At 46.1% G+C, this 25,464-nt stretch overlaps 1 protein-coding gene across 4 annotated transcripts in view; it reads right to left on the bottom strand.

Moving 5' to 3' along the window:
- The window catches only part of EFR3A (EFR3 homolog A), a 1,818,520-nt gene that overhangs the window by 987,631 nt on the left and 805,425 nt on the right, over positions 1–25,464 (bottom strand). For all 4 annotated transcript variants that reach the window (XM_069621641.1, XM_069621640.1, XM_069621642.1 and 1 more), the window contains one exon: positions 20,120–20,257. In XM_069621641.1, the coding sequence (XP_069477742.1) occupies positions 20,120–20,257 (138 nt within the window). The remainder of the gene's footprint in view (positions 1–20,119; positions 20,258–25,464) is intronic.

Genomic DNA, 25,464 nt, shown 5'->3' with positions numbered 1-25,464 from the left:
ACAAATGAGGAAGCAGCAATTCCAAGACGGCAGTTTAATACAAGGAGAAAGACGGCGAGGCCAGAGAGGGTTGCAAGAAGGGAAGCACCCTTGACCTATAAAGACTTTCACAAGCCTTGGAAAGTAAGAAACCGAAGACCACAAACTAAAGCTGACCAAACCTGCACAGTGTGTCGGAGGTACCCGGGGTTCTTCCGCATCAATAACCAAGGCAGGGAGGAGCAATTGCCGCTGTGGTACTGTCCTTCGCTCCAACAACAAAGTGGCATCCGAAAAAGCAACACAGCCAGTAAGTCGGGGAGACTGACACCACACCACCTTGTGTTTTGAAACAAGGTTCCAAAAAGCAACATTGTATGAAGCGTCTGGAATGAGCAACGCAACTGTAATTGAAAGCCAGAAAGAATCCCTTGAATTTTATAATTTATCTCTGGGGAAAGTAAAGAAAAGATACCATACACGGAGTGGTACAGCATCACGTGGGTGCCCATTTGAAAGTCTGTTAGGTATCCAAGTGATGCAGAGTGTGAAAGAAATATTAAGATGTAAGTGGTCATGCAAAAGGTCTTTCTAATCCCAGTGCACATTTGATAGTATAAAGTAAAACCAATTGGTCTGAGCCAGGCTGAGGGAGACTAATTGAACATTGTTTTGCAAAGGGATCTGAGCCCGGAAGAGGGGGATCCAACGTTGAACTTTTTGTTTTGTGAAAAGGATCTGAGCCTTGGCTGAGGGGATCCAAGGGGGAATAACCAAAGTGAATACTGTGAACGTTAAAGAGAACATTTGCATGTCATTTCTGTTACATCAAGTCCTCTGCGTCAAGAGACTGGTGAGAAGTAAAGAGACGAACACAGAAGCTCTCGAGTTTTGTGACCTGTGAAACGAGTGTGCAGTTTGCTCACAGGAACTGCTTTATCCTGTGCTGAAAACGTGGAGAAGGGAGGCCAACAGCCTAATTATCCTCACTTATTTTGTGAACACTGCTTTCTTTTTCATGAACTGCACCCCCATACTATTTGTAACTTAGTAGTAAGGATTGGCATGTTTTTTGTTTTTTTAGTATAGGCCCATTTTATGTTGACAGGGCTCCACCAGGACTTCGTTCATTATTATTTGATGGTCGCAGCTTGCTCCATCTTTAGATTTATGTTTAGAAAGGAGTTTATCACACCCCTGCAAAGGTTCAATAAACACCCTTGAACTGTGGTCACTTGTGTCTGTTTTACTATTGCCACCATGTGTCCCTTACAGCTACTTAACGAATCACTGAAGGTTTGCTACATGACATCATCCAATACTGTGCATTTAGTAAACAGATGTCTCATGAGCTCTATTTCAGGCTCACCAGAGTCTACACAATTCTTGAACAATATGGAAAAGTAGCTTAATAGATAGGCGTAATTAGGAATGCTTATGAGTTTAATATATTCTTCTAAACAAAGAGGTTAGTTCTTTCTTAGTGGGCCTCTGTTATAGCCCACTCAGCAAAAGGTCCCACACAAGAGACATTGATGAATGTTCTAAATGCTATGTTTACCTAAAATGTAGGGGCTTGTAGCTCCTTCTGTATTAAGGTAAGCATATTATCATATTCAACATGTAATACCTTGACTACAAAGTAAAGCACCAATATGGTCACCCTACTTTTCCATGAGCTTGGTTCACATACATCAATTCATCTGATGTTGATTGAGATAGATCAAACACATTTCAACACATCTTTTCTAGCAGAATGGTTAAAATTTAATGGTACGTATAGCCCCCCCCATACCTCGGTCTCAAAGAGAATAGGTATTAATTTGGCCTTCACAAATATCAAGAGTGGTAATAAGCAACCCCCCTCTTATCAAATATAGCAGGGGTCTTCAACCTTTGGCACGTCATATGCTTTGAGCTAAAATTCCGATCATCTCTTGTCAGTCTAGTGTGGCGGGTCAGAAGGGGGAGACAGACCATATCTCGTCATTTTTACTGATGTTTATTTAAATAATAAATAAAAGGACTCACTGTCCCTAATCTATGGATTTCCCAGCCTAACAAAACTACCAAGGGTGCTCATCGTGAACTTGTGAAGTACAAAAGTAAAGTCTGGCCTCAGTCCAAAACAAAACTACGCTGACCCTACCACTAAGACAAAACAACTAAAGACCAGGAAAATGACTCCCTTCTCCTGGAGTGGCTTCCTCAGCCTTAATATAGATTTTTCAGATAGTTTTTGGCTATAAATTGCATTAAAGCATTCAGTTCACTTAGGGGACTTCTCCAACTTCCTGGCTCCCCATTCGGTCGGTATTGGTGATAACTTTTCTGGCATTCCTTTCCTTTGAGTTTCCTTCACTTCACTTTTCTCAAAGGTCTTTCAAAGTCTCTCTTGCTCGACTATCAACTGTATTTTCTGAGAAATAGAACAAATCTTTGTATTGTTCCAGTTCTCTGTCTTCCTGTGGTTATTTGACCCTTCACAGGGACAAGTATGATGCTCTACGTAACAATTCTCAATCTCTTGTTCACTTGTTTTGTCACTGGGATAAGTATGATGAACCCAGTAATAATTCTCCCTCTCCTGGTCACTTGTTCTATTACTGGGATGTGTAGAAGAGCCCAGTAATGATTCCCACTGTCTTGGTCACTTACTGGGACAAGCATTATGGCCCCAGTAATGATTTACAGTCTCTTGACTTTGCAATCTCTCATTGGGACGAGTAGAATGTGCGGGTGAATCGTTCTATTTGTTCCTAACACTTTCGGGAACATTGTCACACCATTCATCAAAGTTGTCTCTCCTACTGAGTCAAGCATGACTGCCATTTATGATCCACACTGGTCTTTCTCATATCAATAAACTCCACTTTCATTATTACTGGGATGAGTATGAGCGTGCCAGTAATGATCTGTACTTGACTTTCTTACAAAACAAAGTGAATGTAAACCACAATTGAGTGACTTTTTAATTACCAGAGGAGATCTAGGGGAAGGGAAACCTTTTCCTGGTGGACCTCTTATTCTTTTCCTTTTTACATGTTAAAAATCTGCATTTTGGGACTTGGAAGAAAAGCTAGGAGTGATAGCTTACGTGAAACCCCTGGTGCACATTGTATTAAGTTTAGAGTGTAAGGGTCAGTTCAGGGTTTGTACACAGGAGGGAGGATGATCTTTTTATCATCCTGAAACAGGCAATACTAGTTTTGTTGAGGCAGGGGAAACCCCTCCTAGAGTTAAGGATCGATACATTATATCATCAATTCTCACATTGGATTGCACTGAATGAAATTATTATTACTGGGATGAGTATGAGCGTGCCAGTAATGATCTGTACTTGACTTTCTTACATCAATATTACTGGGACGAGTATGATTCTGGTACTTGTTATATTCATGCACCCTCCCGGGTCTTCCGCCATTCCGGGTACCTTCTATTCTAGGGGTTGGCATCACTGGGCCTGCTTGCAGGGCAGCAAATCCTCTTCTTGCTGTCAGAGCAGCTTCTGCCTTCTCTTCGACTCTCTCAACTTCTTGCCATCTGCTCTGGGGTGCTGAAGTCATAGCGGTATCAGGGTAGTTACCAGACTGCACAGTCCGCCACTCCTGATCACGGCACCACTCACAACTGACTCTTCTTTGGGGTTTCCTTCCCCTATCATCCAATACTGTGCATTTAGTAAACTGATGTCTCAGGATCTCAATTTAAGGCTCACCACAGAGTGTACACAATCCTTGAACAAAACGGAAAAGTAGCTTGATAGGCGTAATTAGGAATGCTTATGAGTTTAATATATTCTTCTACTCACAGAGGTTTGTTCCTCTCCTGCGTCCAGCTCTCTCAGTGGTTACCTCTTACGCCAGTTGGTTGCCTCCTCAACACGCAGGACTTCCCAGTCTCAATCAGCTCCCGCAACAACGCTGGTTTGAAACTCCCAGGCTTCTCTACTCCTTGATAACGCTCCTTCTCTTTTTACGACACATGGCTGGGCACACCCCAGCAGAGGATTATAGTCCTCTTACTCTTTCAGTTGAAAGCTCTCCATCACTCGCTCATTCTTCTTCACAGTAACCATTTTCTGACAGTTAAGTGATCTGTATCACTCGCTCTCTTCTTCATAGTATTATTACAATGCATTTCTTCAGGTTAAAACGTGGGTCTTATGGCACACTAAAACAGTGGCTTGATATTCTTAGCCCTTCTGAAGCCTTGGTGTTATTGATGGTCCAAAAGGGAGTAACTTAGGGGGGTTCCTCTGCTGAATGAGATTTCTTGTCCCGAAGGGGGGAGCCTATCCCGGTGTGGTCCAGCTTGCCTCTGCCCCTTGGGAGGGTATTGAGTAGTGGGCTCACCTCCCTAGCCTCACAAAGAAAAGCTCCCCCGGGAAAAGTGATTGAATCCTGTAATTCGTCACAATAGTCAATGATGAAGGATCATAGAGAGGTTGTAGTCCAACACATCCGGAGAGCCACTGGTTGCAGACCCCGAAAATATTTTCATTGAAAAGAATCTTTGGATTCTTCTACTTCATTACTATACCTATTAGTTTATTGCCCCAATAGTATTTAATCATTTTTTTCTACTTTGTGTGAAAAACAATTATTTTGGTTTTAGAAAAGTTAATTTCCAATTATGTATAACAAAAGAATGAAGGGAGTTTAAAAATCTTTGAAGGCCAATATCAATTATATCCATGAGAATTAGGTTGTCAGAATAAGCCTACCAGTTAATGGGAACATTCCCCAATTTGGACAGGAAGCATCTAACTGTAAGCAGGCATTCCGAAAAATCAGCCAAATGCAGGTATAACTGTACAGCTGGTGTGACACAGAGCCTGAGTAATGTCATTAAGTACTTGTCTCTGTAATTATGTGGTCAGGCTGGGAGGATAGCTCACGGGCAATGCACTCCTCTGGCAAACAAGACAAAACCAAGCAGCACAGAGTTCATACCTCTTATTCTTTTCCTTTTTACATGTTAAAAATCTGCATTTTGGGACTTGGAAGAAAAGCTAAGAGTGATAGCTTATGTGAAATCCCTGGTGCACATTGTATTAACTTTAGAGTGTAAGGGTCAGTTCAGGGTCTGTACACAGGAGGGAGGATGAACTTTTTATCATCCTGAAACAGGCGATACTAGTTCTGTTGAGGCAGGGGAAACCCTTCCTAGAGTTAGGGATAGATAAATGATATTGTCAATTCTCTCCTTTGATTGCACTGAATGAAACTACTTGTTGATGCACTGATCCACTGTAAAAAGAACAACAGGACTGCCTCTTTCAGAGTACTAACTCCCGCTTGCTGGTTCTTGGCAGCAATTTGTATGCAGCCTTAAAGTCCAGTTTACCAGAAGTTACAGAGCTGGTCAAAACCAAACAAAATAGAGAACGCTGTCCGCCAGCCCTGCTGGATGCCCCAGCAACCTTCCCCACCCACACAAACTGAAGCTTACATGTAAGGTGTGAGGGCGACGTCGAGGAGGGAGAACCCGGTTCCCCCCTCCCGCTGTTGCCGGCTTACGGATCTCGGCCTCGGAGGAGGAGGGGCAGCGGTGTCGGGGCCCTGTAGAAGGACCCTCTGCAGCGGGAGCTGAGGCTGTAGCGGCTAGCACGAAGGGAGAGCCCGCCGCCCACTCCCGCTTCAAAGGGGCTCAGAAGCAGACTCCAGCTCCAGAAGGAAACTGCACCCGAATGCCAATCTGCAGCTGTTCTCCCCCCTTACAGCCGGGGCAGCGGCCGAGGCGGGCGACTCAGGATAACGGCCCTACGCCCATCCCCCCATAAGAGCATAAGAGTGGGGGTGAAGCAGATAAAGATCCCTGGTCCCACAATACTCCTGCATTGCACGTGTCCCCACCCCCCACCCCCCATGAACTCGCTTCTCTGGAACACCACAGCGCTCCGCAGTGGAGGGCCTCCTTTTGCTTCGCTCCCCATTGCTGCTAGCCCGGTCTGCCCATTGCGGGCCCACACCCTCCAGACCGAAAGACTTCAGGGGAAAACCCAAGGGCCCTGCACAACTGAGGCAGACTGGCCCCTGGTCCCCCTCCCTCTTCATTGCGGGCACTCGGACCTTCCATCTCAGGAGATCTAACAGAAGGGACGCATCACCTCGGCGTCGGCTCCGGAGCAGAGGCGATGGCATGGCTGGTGCCTCATCAGGTAGGGGCCGCTGGAGAATAAGGGGTGGGCGGGGGACCCGCTTCGAGTCCTTCCTGGGCCTCCTCAAAGGAGCCCGCCAGGCGCGCTCCTCTTCCCCATCCGGAGGCTGCCCCCCACCCCCTCTTCCCCCCAGAACAGGCCTCGGCCTCCTCTCCTCGGCCCCCAATTGATGCCAGTCGATGTCCTCTTGATTATCCTGGACCCTGCATTCATGTCTCCCGGGGCACCCCAGCCCCATGCCTCCTCTCTAGCCTGAAAAGCAGAGGTCCCCCCCTTCGCCCTTTCCTCCGGCTTTGATCTGAAATTAGGCTCTTGAAGCATCGCAGACCCCACTTGGTCAGCGTGGAGGGCCCGCAAGCCTCTCTCCAGCTACACCGCAGAGGAGCTTAACCCTGTGCTGGGCCGACTTGCCTCGGCTCCCCCCCATCCCCAGCTAGGAAACATCCCTAATTCTACAACATCCTCAGTAGCGACAATCTTCAGCTGTTCACCTCCTGGGGTGCCGCGGCCCATTGCTTCGATCACGTCCCTTCCCCCAGCCGGATTCCAGTGAGATCGTTGTAATCTGATCGCCTCCTTAGAGCTGAGTATCCGTCTTCCGCTCCTCTCCGGACAGTGGGGATCTCCCCTTCACCCATATCCTTCAAATCTATCGGACTTGCTCCTTCACACTATCTTGCCTGGCATTGGCCGACCCAAGGTCTAGCAACCGTGTCATATACCCTGCGCCCTGGTGGCTGGACGCGCAATCGCCCTCTCCAATTCCTCCTCCACCCCACGACTCGCCACCATGTCTAAGCAACCGAAAACAACCAAAAACGCAGACATTGCCACCATGCTCACTGCCCCAGACAAGGGGAAAAAAAACAGAACTTGCCAAGCCTGCACTACTGACTTCCCAAGAGGGGGGGGAATACCCCGGCCACCAGAGGCGACCTACTGGCCTTCAGGCAGACATTAAAGCCGAATTCCAGTCCTGCACGCCAGAGCTCACCACCAAACTGGAACAAACGGACGATACGGTGGCCGAGGTGGAGCAAAGGCTGGGTGAGGTAGAGGGCCGTTCCCAAGACCAGGCAACCACATTGGGAGAACATCCAGCAGGCAGTAAGAGCCCTCCAAGACAAATGTGAAATCCTCAAATTCAAACAGGAGGACTTGGAGAATAGAGCTCGCCGCAACAATTGTCGGATCCGGGGAGTCCCATTCCTCAGTTCCTGATAAAAACCTGCCAGAATATATAGGAGACTTCTTCCAGGCCCTCCTCCCGCATCTAGACAAATCTCGGCTACTGTTAGATCGAACCCACAGACTGCGCCCACGCCGGGGGGTGGACTCAGATCTTCCGCCAGATGTCATCACTAGAGTCCACTACTTCTCCACGAAAGCAGCCATCTCCGCCATAAGCCGCTCTCGTGATGAGCTCTACTTCCAGGGCCTCCCCATACAGATATATCAGGATCTCTCACTTCTGACTCTGCAAAGAAGAAGGGCGCTTTGACCCCTGGCCCTTTTTCTTCAGGAACGACAAGTCAAGTACAGATGGCTTTTCCCCACGGCATTGCAATTCTCTTTCAACGGATCGCTTCGGAGAGTTAGTCACCTGGAAGATGCCGCCAAGATCATGCATCTGGCCTCCCCCGAGGGGGCCACCTCGCCGAGCCCTGAGGCATCGGGGAGCCCTAAGTGGCTCCCCCCCCACAACCCAGGCAGTCCTCATGGTCGAGGGCTTCCCGAAACAGGAGGAGGTACTCAGACCCGAGGCTAGACTAAATGATATGTTGTTGGTCTGGCTGCCTGGGCCCCCGTCCCCCCTTGTCTGGCTTAAAACAGTGGCTCCGGCCCTGCACAGTCCTACGATCTCCCGCAGCGGCAGGCCTCATCCACGGATTATGCCCGTTCCAAGGTTCCTTCCACCTTAAAGTCCTTGGAAACACATGTTATTTCTAGAGTCTCAACTGGCCCTGTTGGCCAGGGGTTGGGCTACACCCACAATGTTGCCCACCCCGACAGTTAAAAAGTTGGCCTCCCATTGGAGGCCCTTTTTAAAACCTCAAGCGCATGACAGTACGCCTTCAAACCACCTCTATGATGGCGACTAATGGACGACCAGCCAACTCCCCCCCCCCGCATTCCCCAGAGCAGGGAAAAAATGGGACCCTGACCCAGGAGTATCCGACGCTGAGATTCCTCTCACTGAAAGTCAACGGGCTTAACTCCCCCCCGCCCCCTCAAGCGCAAGTCAATCTTACAGAAACTACAGGACGAGGAGGGCGGGGTAGCGTTGCTCTAAGAGACTCACCTCCTCCCAGTTGACTTCGGTCGCCTTCGATCCAGCGCCCACCCACGTCATTTCTTTGCCTCAGGAGACTCTAAAAAGGGAGGCACAGCGATCCTGTTTCGGAAAGATCTAAACCCCCAGATATTGGATTCCATAACTTGCCCTGAAGGCCGCTTCGTGGCCGACAAATGCCTCCTGTTGGGGGACCTTTACACCTTTGTATCAGTATATGCCCCCAACGCGGGGCAGGCAACCTTTTATGATTCATTGGGCTCCTCCCTCTCGGGCTTTGTAGAAGGCCAAACAATAATAGGAGGGGACTTCAATGGAGTACCGGACCCCACCAGAGGCCTCCTGCGCCTTTTCAGAACCCTAGAGGTGGTGGAAATGTGGCGGGTGCTTCACCCCACCAAGAAAGACTATTCCTTTTTCTCCTTTGTCCATCGGACATTCTCTAGAATTGATCTCCTCCTATCTTTGCCCCAAACCCTCGCCTTGCAGATGGGCGCTTTATGACCCGATCCTTAATGAAATGCCAATCAGGGACAAAATGCGACCACCATCAGGAACTTCTTTGAGGAAAACCCGGTCTCAGATACCTCCCCCGCTAACACCTGCGATGCGATGAAAACTGTGGTTAGGGGTGCCCTGATAGCTCAAGGGGTGGCATTCCACCGGGACCGGAGACGTATCAGGCAAGTCTTGGAGGAAGAACTGCTGTCAGCAGAAGAAGCCCAAAAGAAAAACGGATGGTCCCCCAGATCTCAACGAGCCCTCCGCTCAGCCAGAAAGAAACTGGAGGCCCACTACGCTGAGCATACTGCGCAACTACTGGCCAAGACCAGACAATTGTATTACGCCAAAAACAATAAGGCTAACAAGCTACTGGTAGCCAAGCTGGCCAAAACGAGACGCACCAATACCATCTCAGGGCTCCGGGACTCGCAAGGGGTAATTCACTACTCTGAATCAATGAAACAACTAGCTGTGGAACACCTAACCCAGGTCTTGACGGCACAAACACAAGACCAATCCAAACAAAAAGAATACCTGCGGAAGGCCGCCCTACCACGCAACCCCGATTCCACGAGAGAGCAGCTGGAGGCGCTAATAACTGAGGAAGAGGTCAACGAGGCTATCAAGGCCCTCAAATCGCAGGCCCCAGGCCCCCGATGGATTCTCCCCAAGGTTGATAAAATATTCAAACCCCAACTGATCCCCCACATGGTGTCTCTCTTCAACTCATTCAAGGGGTTGGGATCCGTGACCCCCTCGATGCAAGAGTCCACAACTGTACTCCCGCCTAAGCCAGGGAAGGGCCTGAGGGACCCAGCCTCGTACAGACCTATCGCCCTATTGAATATAGACGCCAACCTATACTCTAAGATCCTGGCTAACCGTTTATCACTCATACTCCCAGACATTATCCACCCCGATCAAACGAGCTTCATCCTCACCGAACCGCGTGAGACAATATCCGGAGAACCCTGAACTTGATGGACATTGCCCACTGAAACCCTCAAGGTCTCGCCCTGATGGCCCTAGACGCAACTAAGGCTTTTGACAGAGTGGACTGGTCATTCATGGAATGCACTCTAGAAGCCTTTGGTTTTGACCCAACGTTCCGGTCCATGGTTCTGGCCAATTACAAGGCCCCTAAAACTATCCTCAGGATCAATGGCGCCCTCTCAGCTCCGATCCCCATGTCCTGTGGGACAAGACAGGGATGTCCGCTATCTCCCCTTCTCTTTGCCCTCACAATGGAATCCTTCGCCCAGAGGGTCAGACAGAACAAACTCATCAAGGGCCCGCAGATGGCCCATCTCAACACAAGATTGCTCTGTACGCCGAGGACGTACTGCTGATGCTCTCGGAAGCTAGCAGCTCAACGAGGCATGCCCTGGCTGAAATAAAGGACTTTGGGGAGGTCACCGGCTTCACTGTCAATTTTGCCAAATCAGTGGCCCTGGGAGTCGGCCTCCGACCAGAGGAGCGGGAGGCACTAACCAGATTGTGCCCAATTAAGTGGAGGGAACGCTCCATCCCCTATCTGGGAGTTCACATTTCAGCAAACCCAAAAGGACACCTATCGGGCATATTTTCCCAGATTATTTCTAGAACTAGAGGGAGACATGAAGCGCTGGACCATGCAAGAAATCTCATTAATGGGTCGGATCACGGCCACCAAAATGAACTTGCTACTGAGATTCCTCTACGCCTGTTCCTCTCTCTCCATACTCATACCGACTTCGGCTCTTCGAAACTTACAAAAGAAAATGCTAAAGTTCATATGGAAGGGCAAGAAGGCCAGGATTCCCTGCAAGACCCTGGTCGGTAACATCAGGCTTGGGGGCCTGGGGTTCCCCGACCTCCAGGCTTATAGAGCAGCGGCGCAGTTGGCACACATCCACGCCTGGCAAATAAGCACAGCCCGCCCCAGATGGGTGGAACTGGAACAAGCTCAAATCCCGCTCCCCCTCCGATTCCTCCCACACATTCAGCCCCCCCTCAGGGAACGCTGGAAGAAAGTTTTGCGGACTACGAAACACACGCTAAGCACCTGGGACTGGGCCCTGAAACAGAAGAAAATCCCAAGAGGCCAAAGTCCCCTTTCACCAATCTTTCATAACCCAAACTTCTCCCCCGGGGGCTCACCCCCGTAACTTCCAAAACTGGATAGATGAGGGCCTTGAAATCCTGAACAGCTATACCTTGGGAACAAACCCCGCACCTTTGAACAATGCAAAGAAGTGTTACAACTCCAGGAGGGGGACAGATTTACATACTGCCAGCTCTGCCACTGGTGCTCTCACCCCCAGACCCTCCAGGCGGCCACCCGCCCCTGACGCCCCTTGAGTTAACTCTCAGAGACTTGCCAGCTAGAGGCAGAACCTCGACCCTATACAGACGCTTTCTAGGGGACTTTGATGACAAAAACTCGATGCATGGCCCAGTGGGAAGCGGACCTGGGTCACTCGATCGATGACCAAACTTGGGTAAACATTTGGACTCCGATCCACTCCTCATCTTCCTGCATCACCAACAAGGAACGCGCATACAACCTCATGCTGCGGTGGTACTACCCCCCCACTCACCATATTAACCCACAAATGGATCCTTCCTGCTGGAGGGGCTGTGGTCTGCCCGGCTCCTTCTTTCACATGTGGTGGACCTGCCCCAATATTCGGCAATTCTGGGTTAGGTGCCTTTCAACCATTGAACAGATCACTGTAACCGCCCTCCCACTGGACCCTGAAACCGTCCTACTGGGGGTCCCGACCCCGGGGATCTATCCCCGCTCTGGAAACAGAGCCAAGCTACTGACGCATTGCCTCCTAGCAGGCAAGACGGCGCTGGAAGTCCCCGGACGGTCCCTGTATGGCCCACTGGTTGGGTAAACTGTGGGACATCCTGATCGCTGAAAAGGTTACCGCGGCAAGAGCGGGGTTCCTGCACCGCTTCCAGAATATTTGGGCCCCAGTACTGGACTATGACTGGCGATTCCCTGCATTGACATTCAAGCCGATCAACACTCGATGGGCTCTGAGAGATCAGGAGGACCCCCACCAGGCGGGGGCGACGGGCTAAAGCTATGGCCTGGGAGAACCAGAGGAGCGGGTTGGGGCTCCGGGGCGGGGAAACAAACAGGGAGGGGGAGAAGTGTTCGAACCTGAAGAAACTGTCATTGATATGCAATGTTGCCATATAATGTTACCTGTAACCTGTCCTGCCTTGCTTTAAATAAATACGTTAAAAAAATAAAAAAAATAAATAAAAGAGATATACCTTCTTTGTGGCTTCAAGGCTTTCTGGGGACCTGGCTATATGCAACTCTCTTCTGAAATGTCTTCCTTCTATAGCCCTTCGCTCAGCTATCTCCAACTCTCCGAGGGTCAGACGCATCTCCAGGCAGTGAGTGTGGGGGTCAGGGGGGTAGATCTCTCTGGTAAAGCGCTCCTGTCCCTCTCAGGCTTAAGCTGGACCACCTGAACGTCCGGAAGCAGCTCAAGACCCTCCTTTTCTCCTCTATCTTTTCTCTGTCGCTTCCTTACTAACTTCCATGACCAGTACACCTTTGCTCTGCCTCCTGGCCTATCGCACACATAAGGGTCGTAACTGTAACCTGTACAGCCCCCCTGCCTTCTTGCACTTACCCAGAGCCGCACTGCCCTGGCCGCACTTACTCAGAGCCATACTGCTCTGATCGCACTTCCCCCTTCCCCCCCTTGCCTTGTCGCGCCTAGAAACACTTGTGTACAGGCGCGTTATAAATGCCTTATCATATCATATGATATCATTTTTTGTAGTGATATGGGCTGAGGAAAAGCTTTACTCTCAAAAGAGGGGTGTGGATATAGTCCAGTAGCAAGCCAAACATCAAAGTATAACAGTGCAAAATAAAGGCAATGTCCAATCAAGGTTCTATACAAATAGAGATAAAGAATAACTAAATAGAAAAATACTAAACAAAACCCACCCCTGTGGAAAGAACACAGAATAAGCAAGGATAAAAAGATGCAGCACCCTGGGTAGTGAAACATGGGAGAAAGGCAATTAAAAACCACAATGTTCCTTAAAACAAAGTTTTTTAAAATAAACAAAATCTAAACAAATATTCGTATTCGTTTTAAACTAATTAGTATAACAACCAACAACACTGTGTTCCAGTTAATCAGTCATTAACAAATTATTACATACATATTTTAAAATGACATTGATCATTGCAAGTTCATAGTTTCCCTTATTTTATGCCAAGTTCCAAAATACGTATGCACATCACCTTCCTTTACTTTCCCTTGTTTCTGTGATGACGTTGTCTCCCACCTTTACCTTCCTGGGATTACATTGTACCTAGGTTGTCCTATTCTCATGGCGCTTCTGATTGCATGGCCCGGTACCGGGTAGCACCTTGCACATATTTGGAGCTTCTCCCTTTTCATAGCACCACATCCCAACCCCTTACTGATTCTGCTCCTGCCTGCCCCCCAGTTTGGTGCTCCCCCTCATGTGTTTGACACAGTTGATCTTCCGTTCACATTTCATCACCCTCCCCATATGTTGCACCCTCTACATCTCAATCTGCCCTTTTGTCAATATACCTTCTTAATGAGGCCCAAATATCTTTTGGCCTACATCGGGCTGGTTGTGTTGCCCCATACTGGCTCTCATTTGCTTTGCAGAATGTAAATGTACAAAGCCAAGTCTAACCTATAGGTCTAGACCCTCTATGTGGTCATATGGTTGCAGCCTGGATGCTTAGCGGGAGCGTTGTTACCTGGCATCCTCACTCCTTTTCGCTTTCATTTGCCACTTGGCATGTTTTAACTGCACATGACCACCAGCCAAAGGATATCACAGGCTTTTAGTGGTGAATAGGCCCATGAAGGCAATTACTTATGTCTACCCATAGTACTTCTGCATGACCCTAACAAGCCTATGTTACAAGGTTCAATACAATGAATACATGATGACACACCATGAACTGGTTGATAACTCAAACAGCACACTCCTAGACACATGCATAGCAATTATTTGGACTCCCATATAGCTGGTAATTTCAGCATCTATGGGAGTCAAAACCTGAAAGGTTTATGTTCACTTACCAAACTCCATTTTTGAATATCCCAGCAATGTTCCCCCAGGAAAAATAACTGTTATAAGCTACAGAATAAAACAATCCAAAAATGTGTTTGTAAATGCCAAGGATGACAAGTAGCTGGTTATGCAACGCCATTAGTCGGTGAGAGGACTATTTTTATGAAATATGGATGTATCGCCCTCTGCTATCCCAAGAGTTTGTCCAGGACAAGAAGATTCCTCAGGGCTAAAACGCGCAACCAATCTTGAAGCTTTAAAGTCCTATTTATGTGATGCGATGCGGGTGAATGAGTGCCCACGAATAAAACGATCTGTGAAACTTAATGCCTCATTGACAACAAGCGCATTACAATAATTATTGGGGCTAGTAGACTTCAGGACAATGCTAGCCTATGTCAGAGGGCAGTGTGTTGTGAACCAAATAATAGCTAGACAGCCATCGTCCCAGAGAAATCTATGAAGAGGGAGATGGAGACAATGGCCTATGAAGAGACAGTATTATGAAATATATGTGTGCCAAGAGTGTGTACATGAAGGTTGGTAATGCTCATTACTAACTCAAGTGCAGATTGTGTATATTTGCAGCTGCAAGAAAGTTTATAGAATAATTGCATGTTATCCCTGTTGTAATGACTTATGTATGGAATAGATGTACTTTTCTAATAATGGATTCATTACAGAGAACTAGCTGTGATCTAATAACCCCCCCATACTCCCCCACCAAACTAATCCCACTCCAAAATCTGGGACAAGAAACAGGCTGTTAATATGAATATCTACAGAAAAGAAAACACAACCTGACTGCTATTTTCTGTGTGGGGTCCAATCACAGCCCAAACAAACATAACTGAAAGGCCCACTGGAAAAATGACCTGCCAGCCTTCAAAAACGTCCACACTGAAAATGGGTCTATTAATGCAGACTGTGTGTGTTTCTGCAAGTAACACATGGAAGAGTTGTGATAAAATGGAAATGCGCTGTGAATGCCAAGCATTAGAAATCAAAATGCCTATCTTTCATTACAAAGGGAAAGGTCGAACTGAAATAAGCAGCGTTTGATTTGCATTTGCAAGAGAAAATCAAAGGCCCCTTTTATATGAAAAGCAGGAGTTTCAAACACTGAAACTAAAATGGCCTTGCATGTGTGTTTTGCAGTTTTAAATCAAGACATGAGAAAAATGTTCCCCCGCTAAAATAAATATATCAGGGAAAAGACTGGGTGGGCGGGGGCAAGATACAATATATTAAAATGTTTAATATGCTTTCCATGCAAAATACCGCCAACAATTGAAAAGGATGTTTTGTTTCCATGGGCTCAAGACAGACCGCATTCTGGTTGTTGGGCATATTTCCAAGGCCTGCCTGGCTTTTTATCTGGAAGGGAAATCTCAAAGCTGCTGTACACTCCAAGCATTTACGACGGGGACAGATCAACACAGATGCAGCCCTGAATGGGGAAAAATACCTTGGCATATGTTTTGAGATCAAAATTGTGGTTATCAACACAACGCTACATATCGCAATTGAATGTTTTTATTCCAATTCCCCCAAATGTTATATTTTTATATATGATACATTACTCACCGTAATCGTATTGCTGATGCTTGTATCTGCTTAGATTCACATGCTGTGCATAGGCCGACATCTAGTGGAAGCTGCAGAGTATTACAGTTTGTTTTTCAAAACTCGAAAAGGGGCGTCAAACTAGGGCGTGCCAGTAATACTATCCCTAGTGTGACGTCCACTGTACCCATGATCCCTCACGCATGTAGGACCCTCAGATTGTATTTTTTCTGACATGAGGTAGCATGAGTATCCAATGAATGTCATCTGTATATAGGTCGATATGGTGCAATGAGAGGTTCCATGTAAAGAGTGCAGATAACTGGGGAGAAGATGGATCCTTGCAGGACTCCACATGTGATGGATAGAGTTGGTGATCTGGAGGAATCCATTTGTACGAACTGGTGGCAATTACCAAGGAAGGATTTGAACCAGCTGAGGATGATCTCGCTGAACCTCATGCAACAATGTAGATTGTCTGTGAGTGTCTGGTGATCTACTGTGTCAAACGCTGAGGTCAAGGAGAAGGCACCAAGAATGGCCATCACTAAGGATTGTAAGGGAATCAATCACCTTGATGGTAGCCATTTCTGTGATATATGTCTAGAATATTAACTGCTGGTTGTGAGAAGGGTTTGACATGGAAATCTTTTGTTCTTTGTGGCTTTTGTGAAGAATCCTGCTGATCCCGCCCTAAACCCCTGCCTAATGTCTCATCCCAGGTGGCCAGGAGAAGACAGACTCTCCCTGATCCCAATCCCGGGTGGCGGTTTACTGCGGGAGGATTACCTGGATGGAGACCGGGCCCAAGGCAGTGAGAAGATTCTGTGGAATGAGACATGGTATTTTGCCTCAGAGGGATACCATTACTGCCATTCCAGACAAGGTTATGGGTTGTTGTCGTTCTAATGGTTTTCAGACTCCAGTTAAAACTGAGGGGAAAAACCATAAGAAAGAAACATCAAAATATATTACAAAAGAACACATCTTCTTTATCCCTGAACTCAAATGTCCTCCTCAATACCAAAGGTAGCCTACTAGTGGTAGTGAGGCTGCTACCTTCTCCACAACCTCTGTCTCTAATAAGATTGAAACCCACAATTCCTCTTAAAAAAATACTAAGAGCATTAAAACTACCCTTAAAAATGGAAAAGTGGGAAAACACAATGTATTTATTTTATTTATTTGAACATTTGTATAGCGCACAAAACCCAGAGGTATCTAGGTGCTTACAGCTTACAAGAACATGTATGGTTTGCATTATTTACAAGGAAGACACATTTACGCAGTTAGCACAGGTGGCAGTATATTTGTTAGATTTGGCAGGCATCTTGTTTGAACATCGTGGTCTTTAGTTTTTTTTTTTTCCCGGAAGGACCATAGGGATGTGTCCATTCTTAGTGAAGGGGGCAGAGTGTTCCAAAATTGGGTAGCAACCACCGAGAAACTAACTCTGCCAGCTTTCTGTCTCCTGAATCTAGGCATCTAGATTAGGATATAAAAGTTTACTAAAGTGAATTGCATGTCCCAGAATATCACAAGGACTGAGACGAAGAAGAGGGCTGAAGGGGCATGCAGGAGTAGAGGACAGGCAAATGGGCCTAACAGCCGTTGCCAGTCAGGATAAATTTAGGGCCTGCACCTGAAAGTAATTGCCCCACCTGAGAGGCATAAAAGGATTCAGCAGGAAGGGGAAAGAGGAAGGAACTGGAGCAGGAACTGGAGCTGGAAGGCTGGCAGTAGTAGCAGAAGGAGACGCACGAGGCTGGCAGTTGATGAGGAAGTGTGATCACTTCAGGGACGCTGGGACGAGAGAAGAGCAGATGTCACCTGCAGGTTCTGAACTGGTCCTGTGTTCACAAACTATGCCTGGTCGTGGCTGCACTGAGAGAAATGGTGCGAGATTGAAGGTCTTCCCAGGTGCACCTAGTAGCTATAATTGCAGAGCCGAGATCATGCTGCAACTCGAGACCTGTGTACTGAAGCAAGCCGAGGAACAGAGGAGCGAAGGAGACTCCCTGTGGTCGAGGCCAGACCTGAAACACCATGCTACAGAGTGGTCTGGATCCCAAGAGCACATAGAGTGGTAAATGGAGAAAAAGTTGGGAAGTGGAAGCAGACCACAACTGCAGTGTTCCCGGAGCTGGTGAGTTGAGCTCTGTGTTCACGTTCACTGAAAAACCCTTGCTGGTAACTGTTACCAGCTCAATTAGAATTTGTATAATCATAAGAGCGAATAGAAGTTTTTCGTTGCTATGAAAGGTCATAATAAGAATAGAAATGTATCACACGCACATCTGAAGCAAGTTGAAGTGATCGCGTAAAAGGAAAAGCTTTCCATTTCCCATTGCTGAACTGTTTAACTTAACGTGTCCCCAATTCAGAAGGAGAACGCCTTTACTGAATCGCTCGGAAAGTTAAAACTGACTTTCACAATTGTTACAAGGAATATTACAACAAAGAGGTCACATGTGGATAATTGTGATTCCTTGTCAGAGTCAAAGTATCACTCCTTGCTAATGAATGGTAATGCAAGTCCTTATAGTTCTTTAAAATTGAAAATCTTCATCAAAGAGTGGTTGTGTGTACATAAATCCGTTTCTCTTGTGAAGCTTGAAACTTGTAACACCTATAACAAATATTTTATAACCGTAGAAGTTGCTGAATTAAAGGGGAGAGCAAGCATTGCCCAAGCCCGTAGGCGAAACCTCTGTATAGTGAAACCAACATAAACACCTGCAAACTGAAGTTGAACAAGTGGTTAAAGATCCAGTGTCCTCTGATACAAGGGTTACAAGGTTATCCAAAGCTGGAAGAGTGGCAATACAGTTAAAGGGTAAAACCTGGAGTCAACAAGGTGCAAATAAGCTGGGGAAGGGAGCTGGATGCTTGTAAAAGAATTAAGCTGCCAATCTGTAACGCTGAGACTTATGTAGGGGAGAAAGAAACAGTCTGGAAGCAGAGTCAGAATATATCAACGACAGGAAGGCAGACAAAGGTAATATAGAAATAAAGAGTGCCTTGCCTACCTGTGGAGGTCGAATGGTCTTTTCTTTAAATTGCCAAACGTGTATAAAATAGCAAATTGAAGTAGAACTATTACAACTGTGGTTTGTCTATAATACTGTCAGTGAATGTAGCATAAAAAAAAGGTAGCTGAATCAGTGGCATATTGTGAAGCAAAGGATTCTGAAGTTGAAGGGATTTGGGAGAAGAAGATCAACACCCCAAGAGGTATCCTGACAAGTTATAATAAAGACCCCACAGAGGTTATACATACATGGACAGTAGTTGAAGCAGAATTAGTCCTTTAACGTGACAATACCATCTTGAAGAGGATATCCAGGAACCCCATTGGTGCTGTTTCTTTGCTGGAACTGGAAGAGGTAGATTTTTGTTTGGTTGAACCTTGTGTTTCTTTTGGAACTCTTAAGAACTGATTTGAGACTTTACCTTTCTTTATGAACACATGGAGAGACTGACTTTGTACACGCCTGGGAGAGGGAACCACCCAGGACAGGTGAACGTCATCCAAGCTTGGTAATCACTTTACGTTTTTTATGGTTTACTTTGAATGTTTCATTCTTTAGTGCAGGGGCCAGTTTTGTGTATGGTAGGAGCATTTCCATTAGAACCTAGACTAGGCAAGGAATTCCCTGGTAGAGTAGGTTTAGTTAGGTTTTCTTTGCACTTTTTATTATAAATAAAATGTTTAATACAGAGAAAGCTACAAGCAGTTGTCCAACGCATTACTGACCCCTCACACTTTGCATGAATAAAGGTCGTTAAGTTGTCACAAAGTTGCGATAATGCCACTAGTTGAAACCATGGTTCATTGGCCAAGGACACTTTCAATAGGTTCTTGATGTACTGAAGCCGGAACCGGCAATCGTTTGGGCATAGCCAGAAGAGGATGACACTTTTTGTTGATGAAGGCCACATTTTGATAAAAGATGATGTTGATTAGGCAGTAGAATCTGACCTCCAGGGGTCAGTTGAAGAATCATTAAATTTTATTTATAGCATTGACCATCGTCAGCTGGGTAAACGCAGTGAACTTGTCCCAGTGTTTAGAATTTGAGGCACAAGGAGTTCAAGAAACATGCAGAACGTGAACAACTCCAGAATATGTCCTTATACTGGTATTTCATAACATCCTCTTGTACTCTGTGTGCGCATCTACTATTAATCAGTATACACTACCTTTAATGCAAGCAGTGTTTCAATTACCTAATTAAATCAGAATTTCATGACATCAAAAAACTCTGGCTGGTACGTCTCGCATTGTACAAATATAGCTAAATTTATTCTACTTATAGTTTATGATCTCAACTCATTTATGGATGCTGGAGATACGACTTCCACATATATGGCAAGATTATAATGAAGTCAGTGAGGCACTGTCATTCATACAAAAGAATTATCTGAAATGCTTATACAGTGAAATAGTGTTTGGCAAAACCTAGTTTGGTAACAATTTGGAATTCATTTTAAACTATCTGTTTGTTACGTTACTTAAGAAGGTGTTTACTTACGCAAAAACAGGCCTGATTACATTGTTCATGTTCCCATAGGCTGCTCGTCCCAACAATTCTCTAAAGCAGTTTTCAGCCAAGACCGCTGGATTCTCCTCTTTATCTCCAGCTGTTGGGGACGAGGGAGCGGCTATTCGGCTGCAAAAAACAAAAATAAACATAATCTTGCTGTGAACCTCTAGTAAAATACAAGTCTGTTTGCCCCTTGCAACATAGCCACTAATGAAAATGGGTTCTCTATCACTTCTAAACACAAGGATGTGATGAGTCATTATTTCCATATGAGATAACATAACAAGCATGGGAAAAGAAGCGGTTTTAGCTGTTGTGCATGCATGGAATAGGTATTTGCCAGTCACTGTCAAAATGGTACCAAAATCCATAAAATGGGAACAGCTGTTAAATGGCGTTTGATACTTGGGCATATGAAGGCAGAGCCTGGCAAAAGCCTAAAACAGGAGCCACAACTGTTAGTTTTGTGAATGCTTGTTTTAACAGGAATTCAGTACAATGAACAGATGCAAGGACACACATTGCTTATAAATCAAGTGGATTATGGGTCACTTGGTTAAGACATTTTGTATTGTACCAGGACCTGTTTTACAGCTGAAATTAAGCCATCGGTGCCTCTGGAGCATTAGTAAATGTTAAAGGTATTTATACCACGCACCATCACCAACATAATTGGTCCCCAGGTGGGGTTGGGTTAATCGGGTGAAGAGGGAGTAGGAAAGTGAACAAAGTGATGTCCTGTTGGCAGCTTCAGCTCAGTTTTCACTGTGCGCTGAGCTTGGGTGTGGATATGGGATTGATGTGAGTCCTCATGTGCTGTTGGTGCGAGTTTTGAGTTTGTTGTTGCGGTGAAGTGCTTGCGGTTTGCCGTGCGAGAGGGTGGTTGTGTGGATTTTTGTGTGAGTAAAGTATGCAGAAATGTAAGCTTTTGTGTTAGTGGGTTATATATCTCTTAGTCCTTATAATTCTTGTTCTATGTATCCAGTTGTCCTATGGAGTAGGCATATTATCTCTCTTTTTCTTTCCCGTCTGTCCAATTGTTAGGAGTGATGGCGTGGTAAGTTCCCAGCTGTGTTATTTTCAACCTTTGTGTACAAGGTTGAGGCATATATGTCCCCACTGGCAGGGCCATCTTAAGCACTTTTGGGGCCCTAGGCACGGACATCTTTGGGGCCCCCCTCCACCAAACCAAAGGAATAAAGGGATCAAGAATACTGGTTGCGCACCCTTCCTCTCCCCCACCTGTCGCGCTCACAATCTATAGGTTGATATGCTGCCTCACAGCATAATAAGCACGTTTACTCCCTTTAAGTTCCCTTGCCCTCTTCATTCTTGCTCTAATCAGAATGATAAACAAGTAGCATTTGAAGACCATTATTAGCAGTCTACGAAGAGGTTACTGGTCTAGCACATACAGGATACTTTTTATCAATAGCATCCAGGAAGGTATGCAGCCTGTAGTATTAATGCAGGACCGTATGTAAAAGGTACATGTAACCCATAATAGACAGAGAACTCGCATTACCTGCCTCACAGAATGCAAAAGTGCTCATGCATGGATAGAGGAGACCAATTGGAAGGAAAAGAAAGCTACACATACCGCAACATGGATAGTGGATGCAGATTAGAAGCTACCAGTAAGGTGTCTTTATCCAGACAGACTGATATTAGAAGTGAGATATGGTTTTCAAATAGTGTTGCCATTAGATATCAAAGGAACAAATGCCTGTCGTGTGCGACATAAATATGCTCACTGGTAAAGTGTAAGCAACCCTATAGCCAGTGAAACCATGAATAAGTCTTTTATGAAGATCATACCATGAGAAGGAAATCACTCTGAAGGGCAGACAATTTTGAAAGGTTAGGGAATGGCGATATTCAGAGGTTCGGCAATACAAGATTAAATGAGATGCCCAGGATCACACATTGGTTAAGGGGTGAAAGGGAGAAGGTGGGATTTGTGCCAATTTCTGCATTTGAACACTTTCTTTTCCATTTCTTACCATGAACTAAAAAAATCTTATTTTATCAACTTGGAAAGTACACAAATCACATTACCAAACATGATCATTTTTAAACAAAATATTATAGAAGGGTGTTATGCAAAATGGGAATGGTTATAGCTTCATTCTCTCCATCATCAAGGGAAGTATATAAGTACCAGCAGACCAATCGATGTGATTTAACAAATTTAAGCTGGGTTTGTCTCTTAAAGTTTTAAATTTTTCCAAAACAATGTCTTGTGACATTTTCATTTATAAAACATGCATAAAACCTTCGACTTTTACCAAAAAGCAAACCGTTTTTTTGTGTCAAACAAGCAGACCTTAAAATATGCTTGCCTGGGGCCTGCAACATCTGGTCCGCTCTCTTCTGTCTACCAACCCTTCCACCCAAATGGCCTACATAAGAAGAAAGATCAAGTAATGGTCAAAGCAATACCAGCAGCATGTAAGAAGGCAAACCTCACAGAAGACTGCACAGTAATGTAAGATATATTAGATGATTTGACCAGGATCACTGTATTGACTGCTGGCAAATCCAGGATACAAGCATGAACGCTTTTGTTCCATAGTCTTGAATTTGGATACGTATTCATCTCTTGGACTAACAGTTTATGCCATCGTTGGAGGCGATTGCCTAGGATTTACAACACCCCATCTGAACAAACCAATTTCTAGACCTTCACCATACGGATGATATGTTAGTTCTTACAGCAACTGTCAGAATGTACCAAAGTATTAACTGAAAAGGATACAATACTCAAAAGGATACAGGAGGTAGGGTCTTCCGGATCCCTGTTCACACGATTTGATAGTTGTGAAGTCAACTGAAGACCTTCCAAATGATACAACCCTCTGGCTGATAAAACAGGCAGAGCGATGGATCACTGGAAAGGGCGTAGGTAAGGTATAGAAAGCCAGCCTAGGACAAATTAAAGTATCATGAATAACTGCTCCAACCTGAGTATGATGACTTAGATAATGACAGGAATGTTCACACTGACCTTTAGTTTAGGGTAGAATAATCCAGAAGTCTCTTGATGGATTTGAATGAAGAACAAACGACAAGGAAGGGAAAATTAGTAAGGGAGACTTATCCCGAACGGAACGAGGCTCACGCTAGATACGGGTTGAATTCACCACAGGATAGCGTCCAAAAAGTTCAGTTCAATGTCACCTTCCAATAATCCTTGAAAAGCTTCCTTCCCACTATAGGGATCAATCCTTCTGTTAATTCCACAGATGCAGGAGTTAGAAATAGCGCTCTTTTTAAGGAAAAACAAAGTACACGCGGTTATAAACAGCCGCGAAGAAAATAACGTTTGAAGACAACGTGCGCGTGTGGATTTTACACGCGGGCAGGATTCGCGCAGTCTGGGCCAGCCGCGTGTGAAGACAACGTGCACGTGTGGATTTTAACGCGGGCAGGATTTACGCAGTCTTGGCCAGCCGCCCTTGAAGACAGAGAGCGCGTGTGGATATTACACGCGGGCAGGATTTACGCAGTCTTGGCCAGCCGCCCTTGAAGACAGAGAGCGCGTGTGGATATTACACGCGGGCAGGATTCACGCAGTCTGGGCCAGCCGCGAGTGAAGACAACGTGCGCGTGTGGATTTTACACGCGGGCAGGATTCACGCAGCCATGGCCAGCCGCACTTGAAGACAGAGAGCGCGTGTGGATTTTACACGCGGGCAGGATTTACGCAGCCTTGGCCAGGCGCGCTTGAAGACAGAGAGCGCGTGTGGAATTACACGCGGGCGGTGTTCCCGCAGTCCGGAACAGCCGCGTTTAGAGACAACGTGCGCGTATGGAACTACACGCGGGCAGGATTTACGCAGTCCGGGCCAGCCGCGTATGAAGACAGAGTGTACGTGTGGATGTACACGCGGGCAGGATTCCCGCAGTCCGGACCAGCCACGCTTGAAGACAGAGAACGCGTGTGAATTATCACGTGAATGAATAGCTCCAGGAATCAGCGTGTGGCGGAACACACGCTATTGAAGGCCCAAAAGTAGCTGTAGAAATATGCCAGGATGCAGATCAGAGGTTCAGCTACACAACGCCAATAGATTCAATCAGAAGCAGCGAGTGAAGTTTCTACGCTGCTTAAATACATAATACCGTAGTTCACGTGACGAAGCAAAAGTCACGTGAAGTTAGCGACGTGAAAAGTGCAAACGTCGTTTTCCCGGTAACGTATCGAATAACCTCCATTCGGAATAGAACGGTCTAGCTGTTCTACGAGCGTAGCGTCCAGCATGCATGACAGTGCCATCCCCCAAAGGGACAACCTCTCCCCTTCTTGTGTGAAAGCGCTTCAATAAAGCAGGAGCATGAATATTAAAAAGAGGTTCCCAGGACCTATCTTCGGGACCATAGCCCTTCCAATCCACCAGATAATATGGTCTACCAGAACGTAGTTTCATATCCAGTATGTCTTGTACCTCGTATTCATCTGAACCCCGCACAGAAATAGCAACAGGCCGTACAGGCAGTCTAGTAGCTTCAGAAAACGGCTTAATGAGTGACACGTGGAATACAGGATGCACTCGCCATCGTTGTGGCAAAGCCAGACGTACAGCAGCAGGATTAAGAACTTGGAGCACTACATACGGACCGATGTGTTTAGGCAACAATTTCTTTTTGCCTGGAATTCTTAAGTTCTTAGTGGACAGCCAGACTTTCATACCAGCCTTATAGACAGGTGTGGGTACTCTATGAGCATCGGCGTAGAACTTGTCACGTCGTTTAGCCTGCTCCAATTGCTGCTTCACCTTTCTCTGTAATCTCTTCAGATCACGAAAAGTACGGCCTGCGGCAGGCGTGTCCAAGGATAGACCGGAATCCAGAGGTATTGATCGGGGGTGTTGTCCATAGAGAGCATAGAACGGTGAAGTGCCTATGGCACTATCATAAGAGTTGTTATAGGCGAATTCAGCCGCCGGCAGTACCGTGAGCCAATCCGATTGGTATTGCAAACACAGACACCGCAGATATTGTTCCATAGTACAATTGACCCTTTCAGTCTGTCCGTCAGTTTGAGGATGATAAGCACTGGACATTCTATCATCAATCAGTAATACAGATGTTAAAGCTCTCCAAAAGCGTGACGCAAACTGTGAGCCCCTGTCTGTAATGATTACTGATGGTAGACCAAAGAAACAAAATATATGTTGGATGAATAGTTCAGCCAGAACAGCAGCAGTTGGTAAACCAATACAGGGAATAAAAAGAGCCAATTTAGTGAAATAATCCACTACGACCCATATGGTATCATATCCCTGATTTGGGGGGAGTTCTACCACAAAGTCCATAGATATCATGTCCCA

Source organism: Ambystoma mexicanum, chromosome 5q (assembly GCF_040938575.1).
Source record: "Ambystoma mexicanum isolate Mex_15411 chromosome 5q, UKY_AmexF1_1, whole genome shotgun sequence".
Lineage (NCBI taxonomy): Eukaryota > Metazoa > Chordata > Amphibia > Caudata > Ambystomatidae > Ambystoma > Ambystoma mexicanum.
The sequence above is the reverse complement of the archived record's forward strand: the minus strand, read 5'-3'. Positions and strand labels throughout refer to the sequence as shown.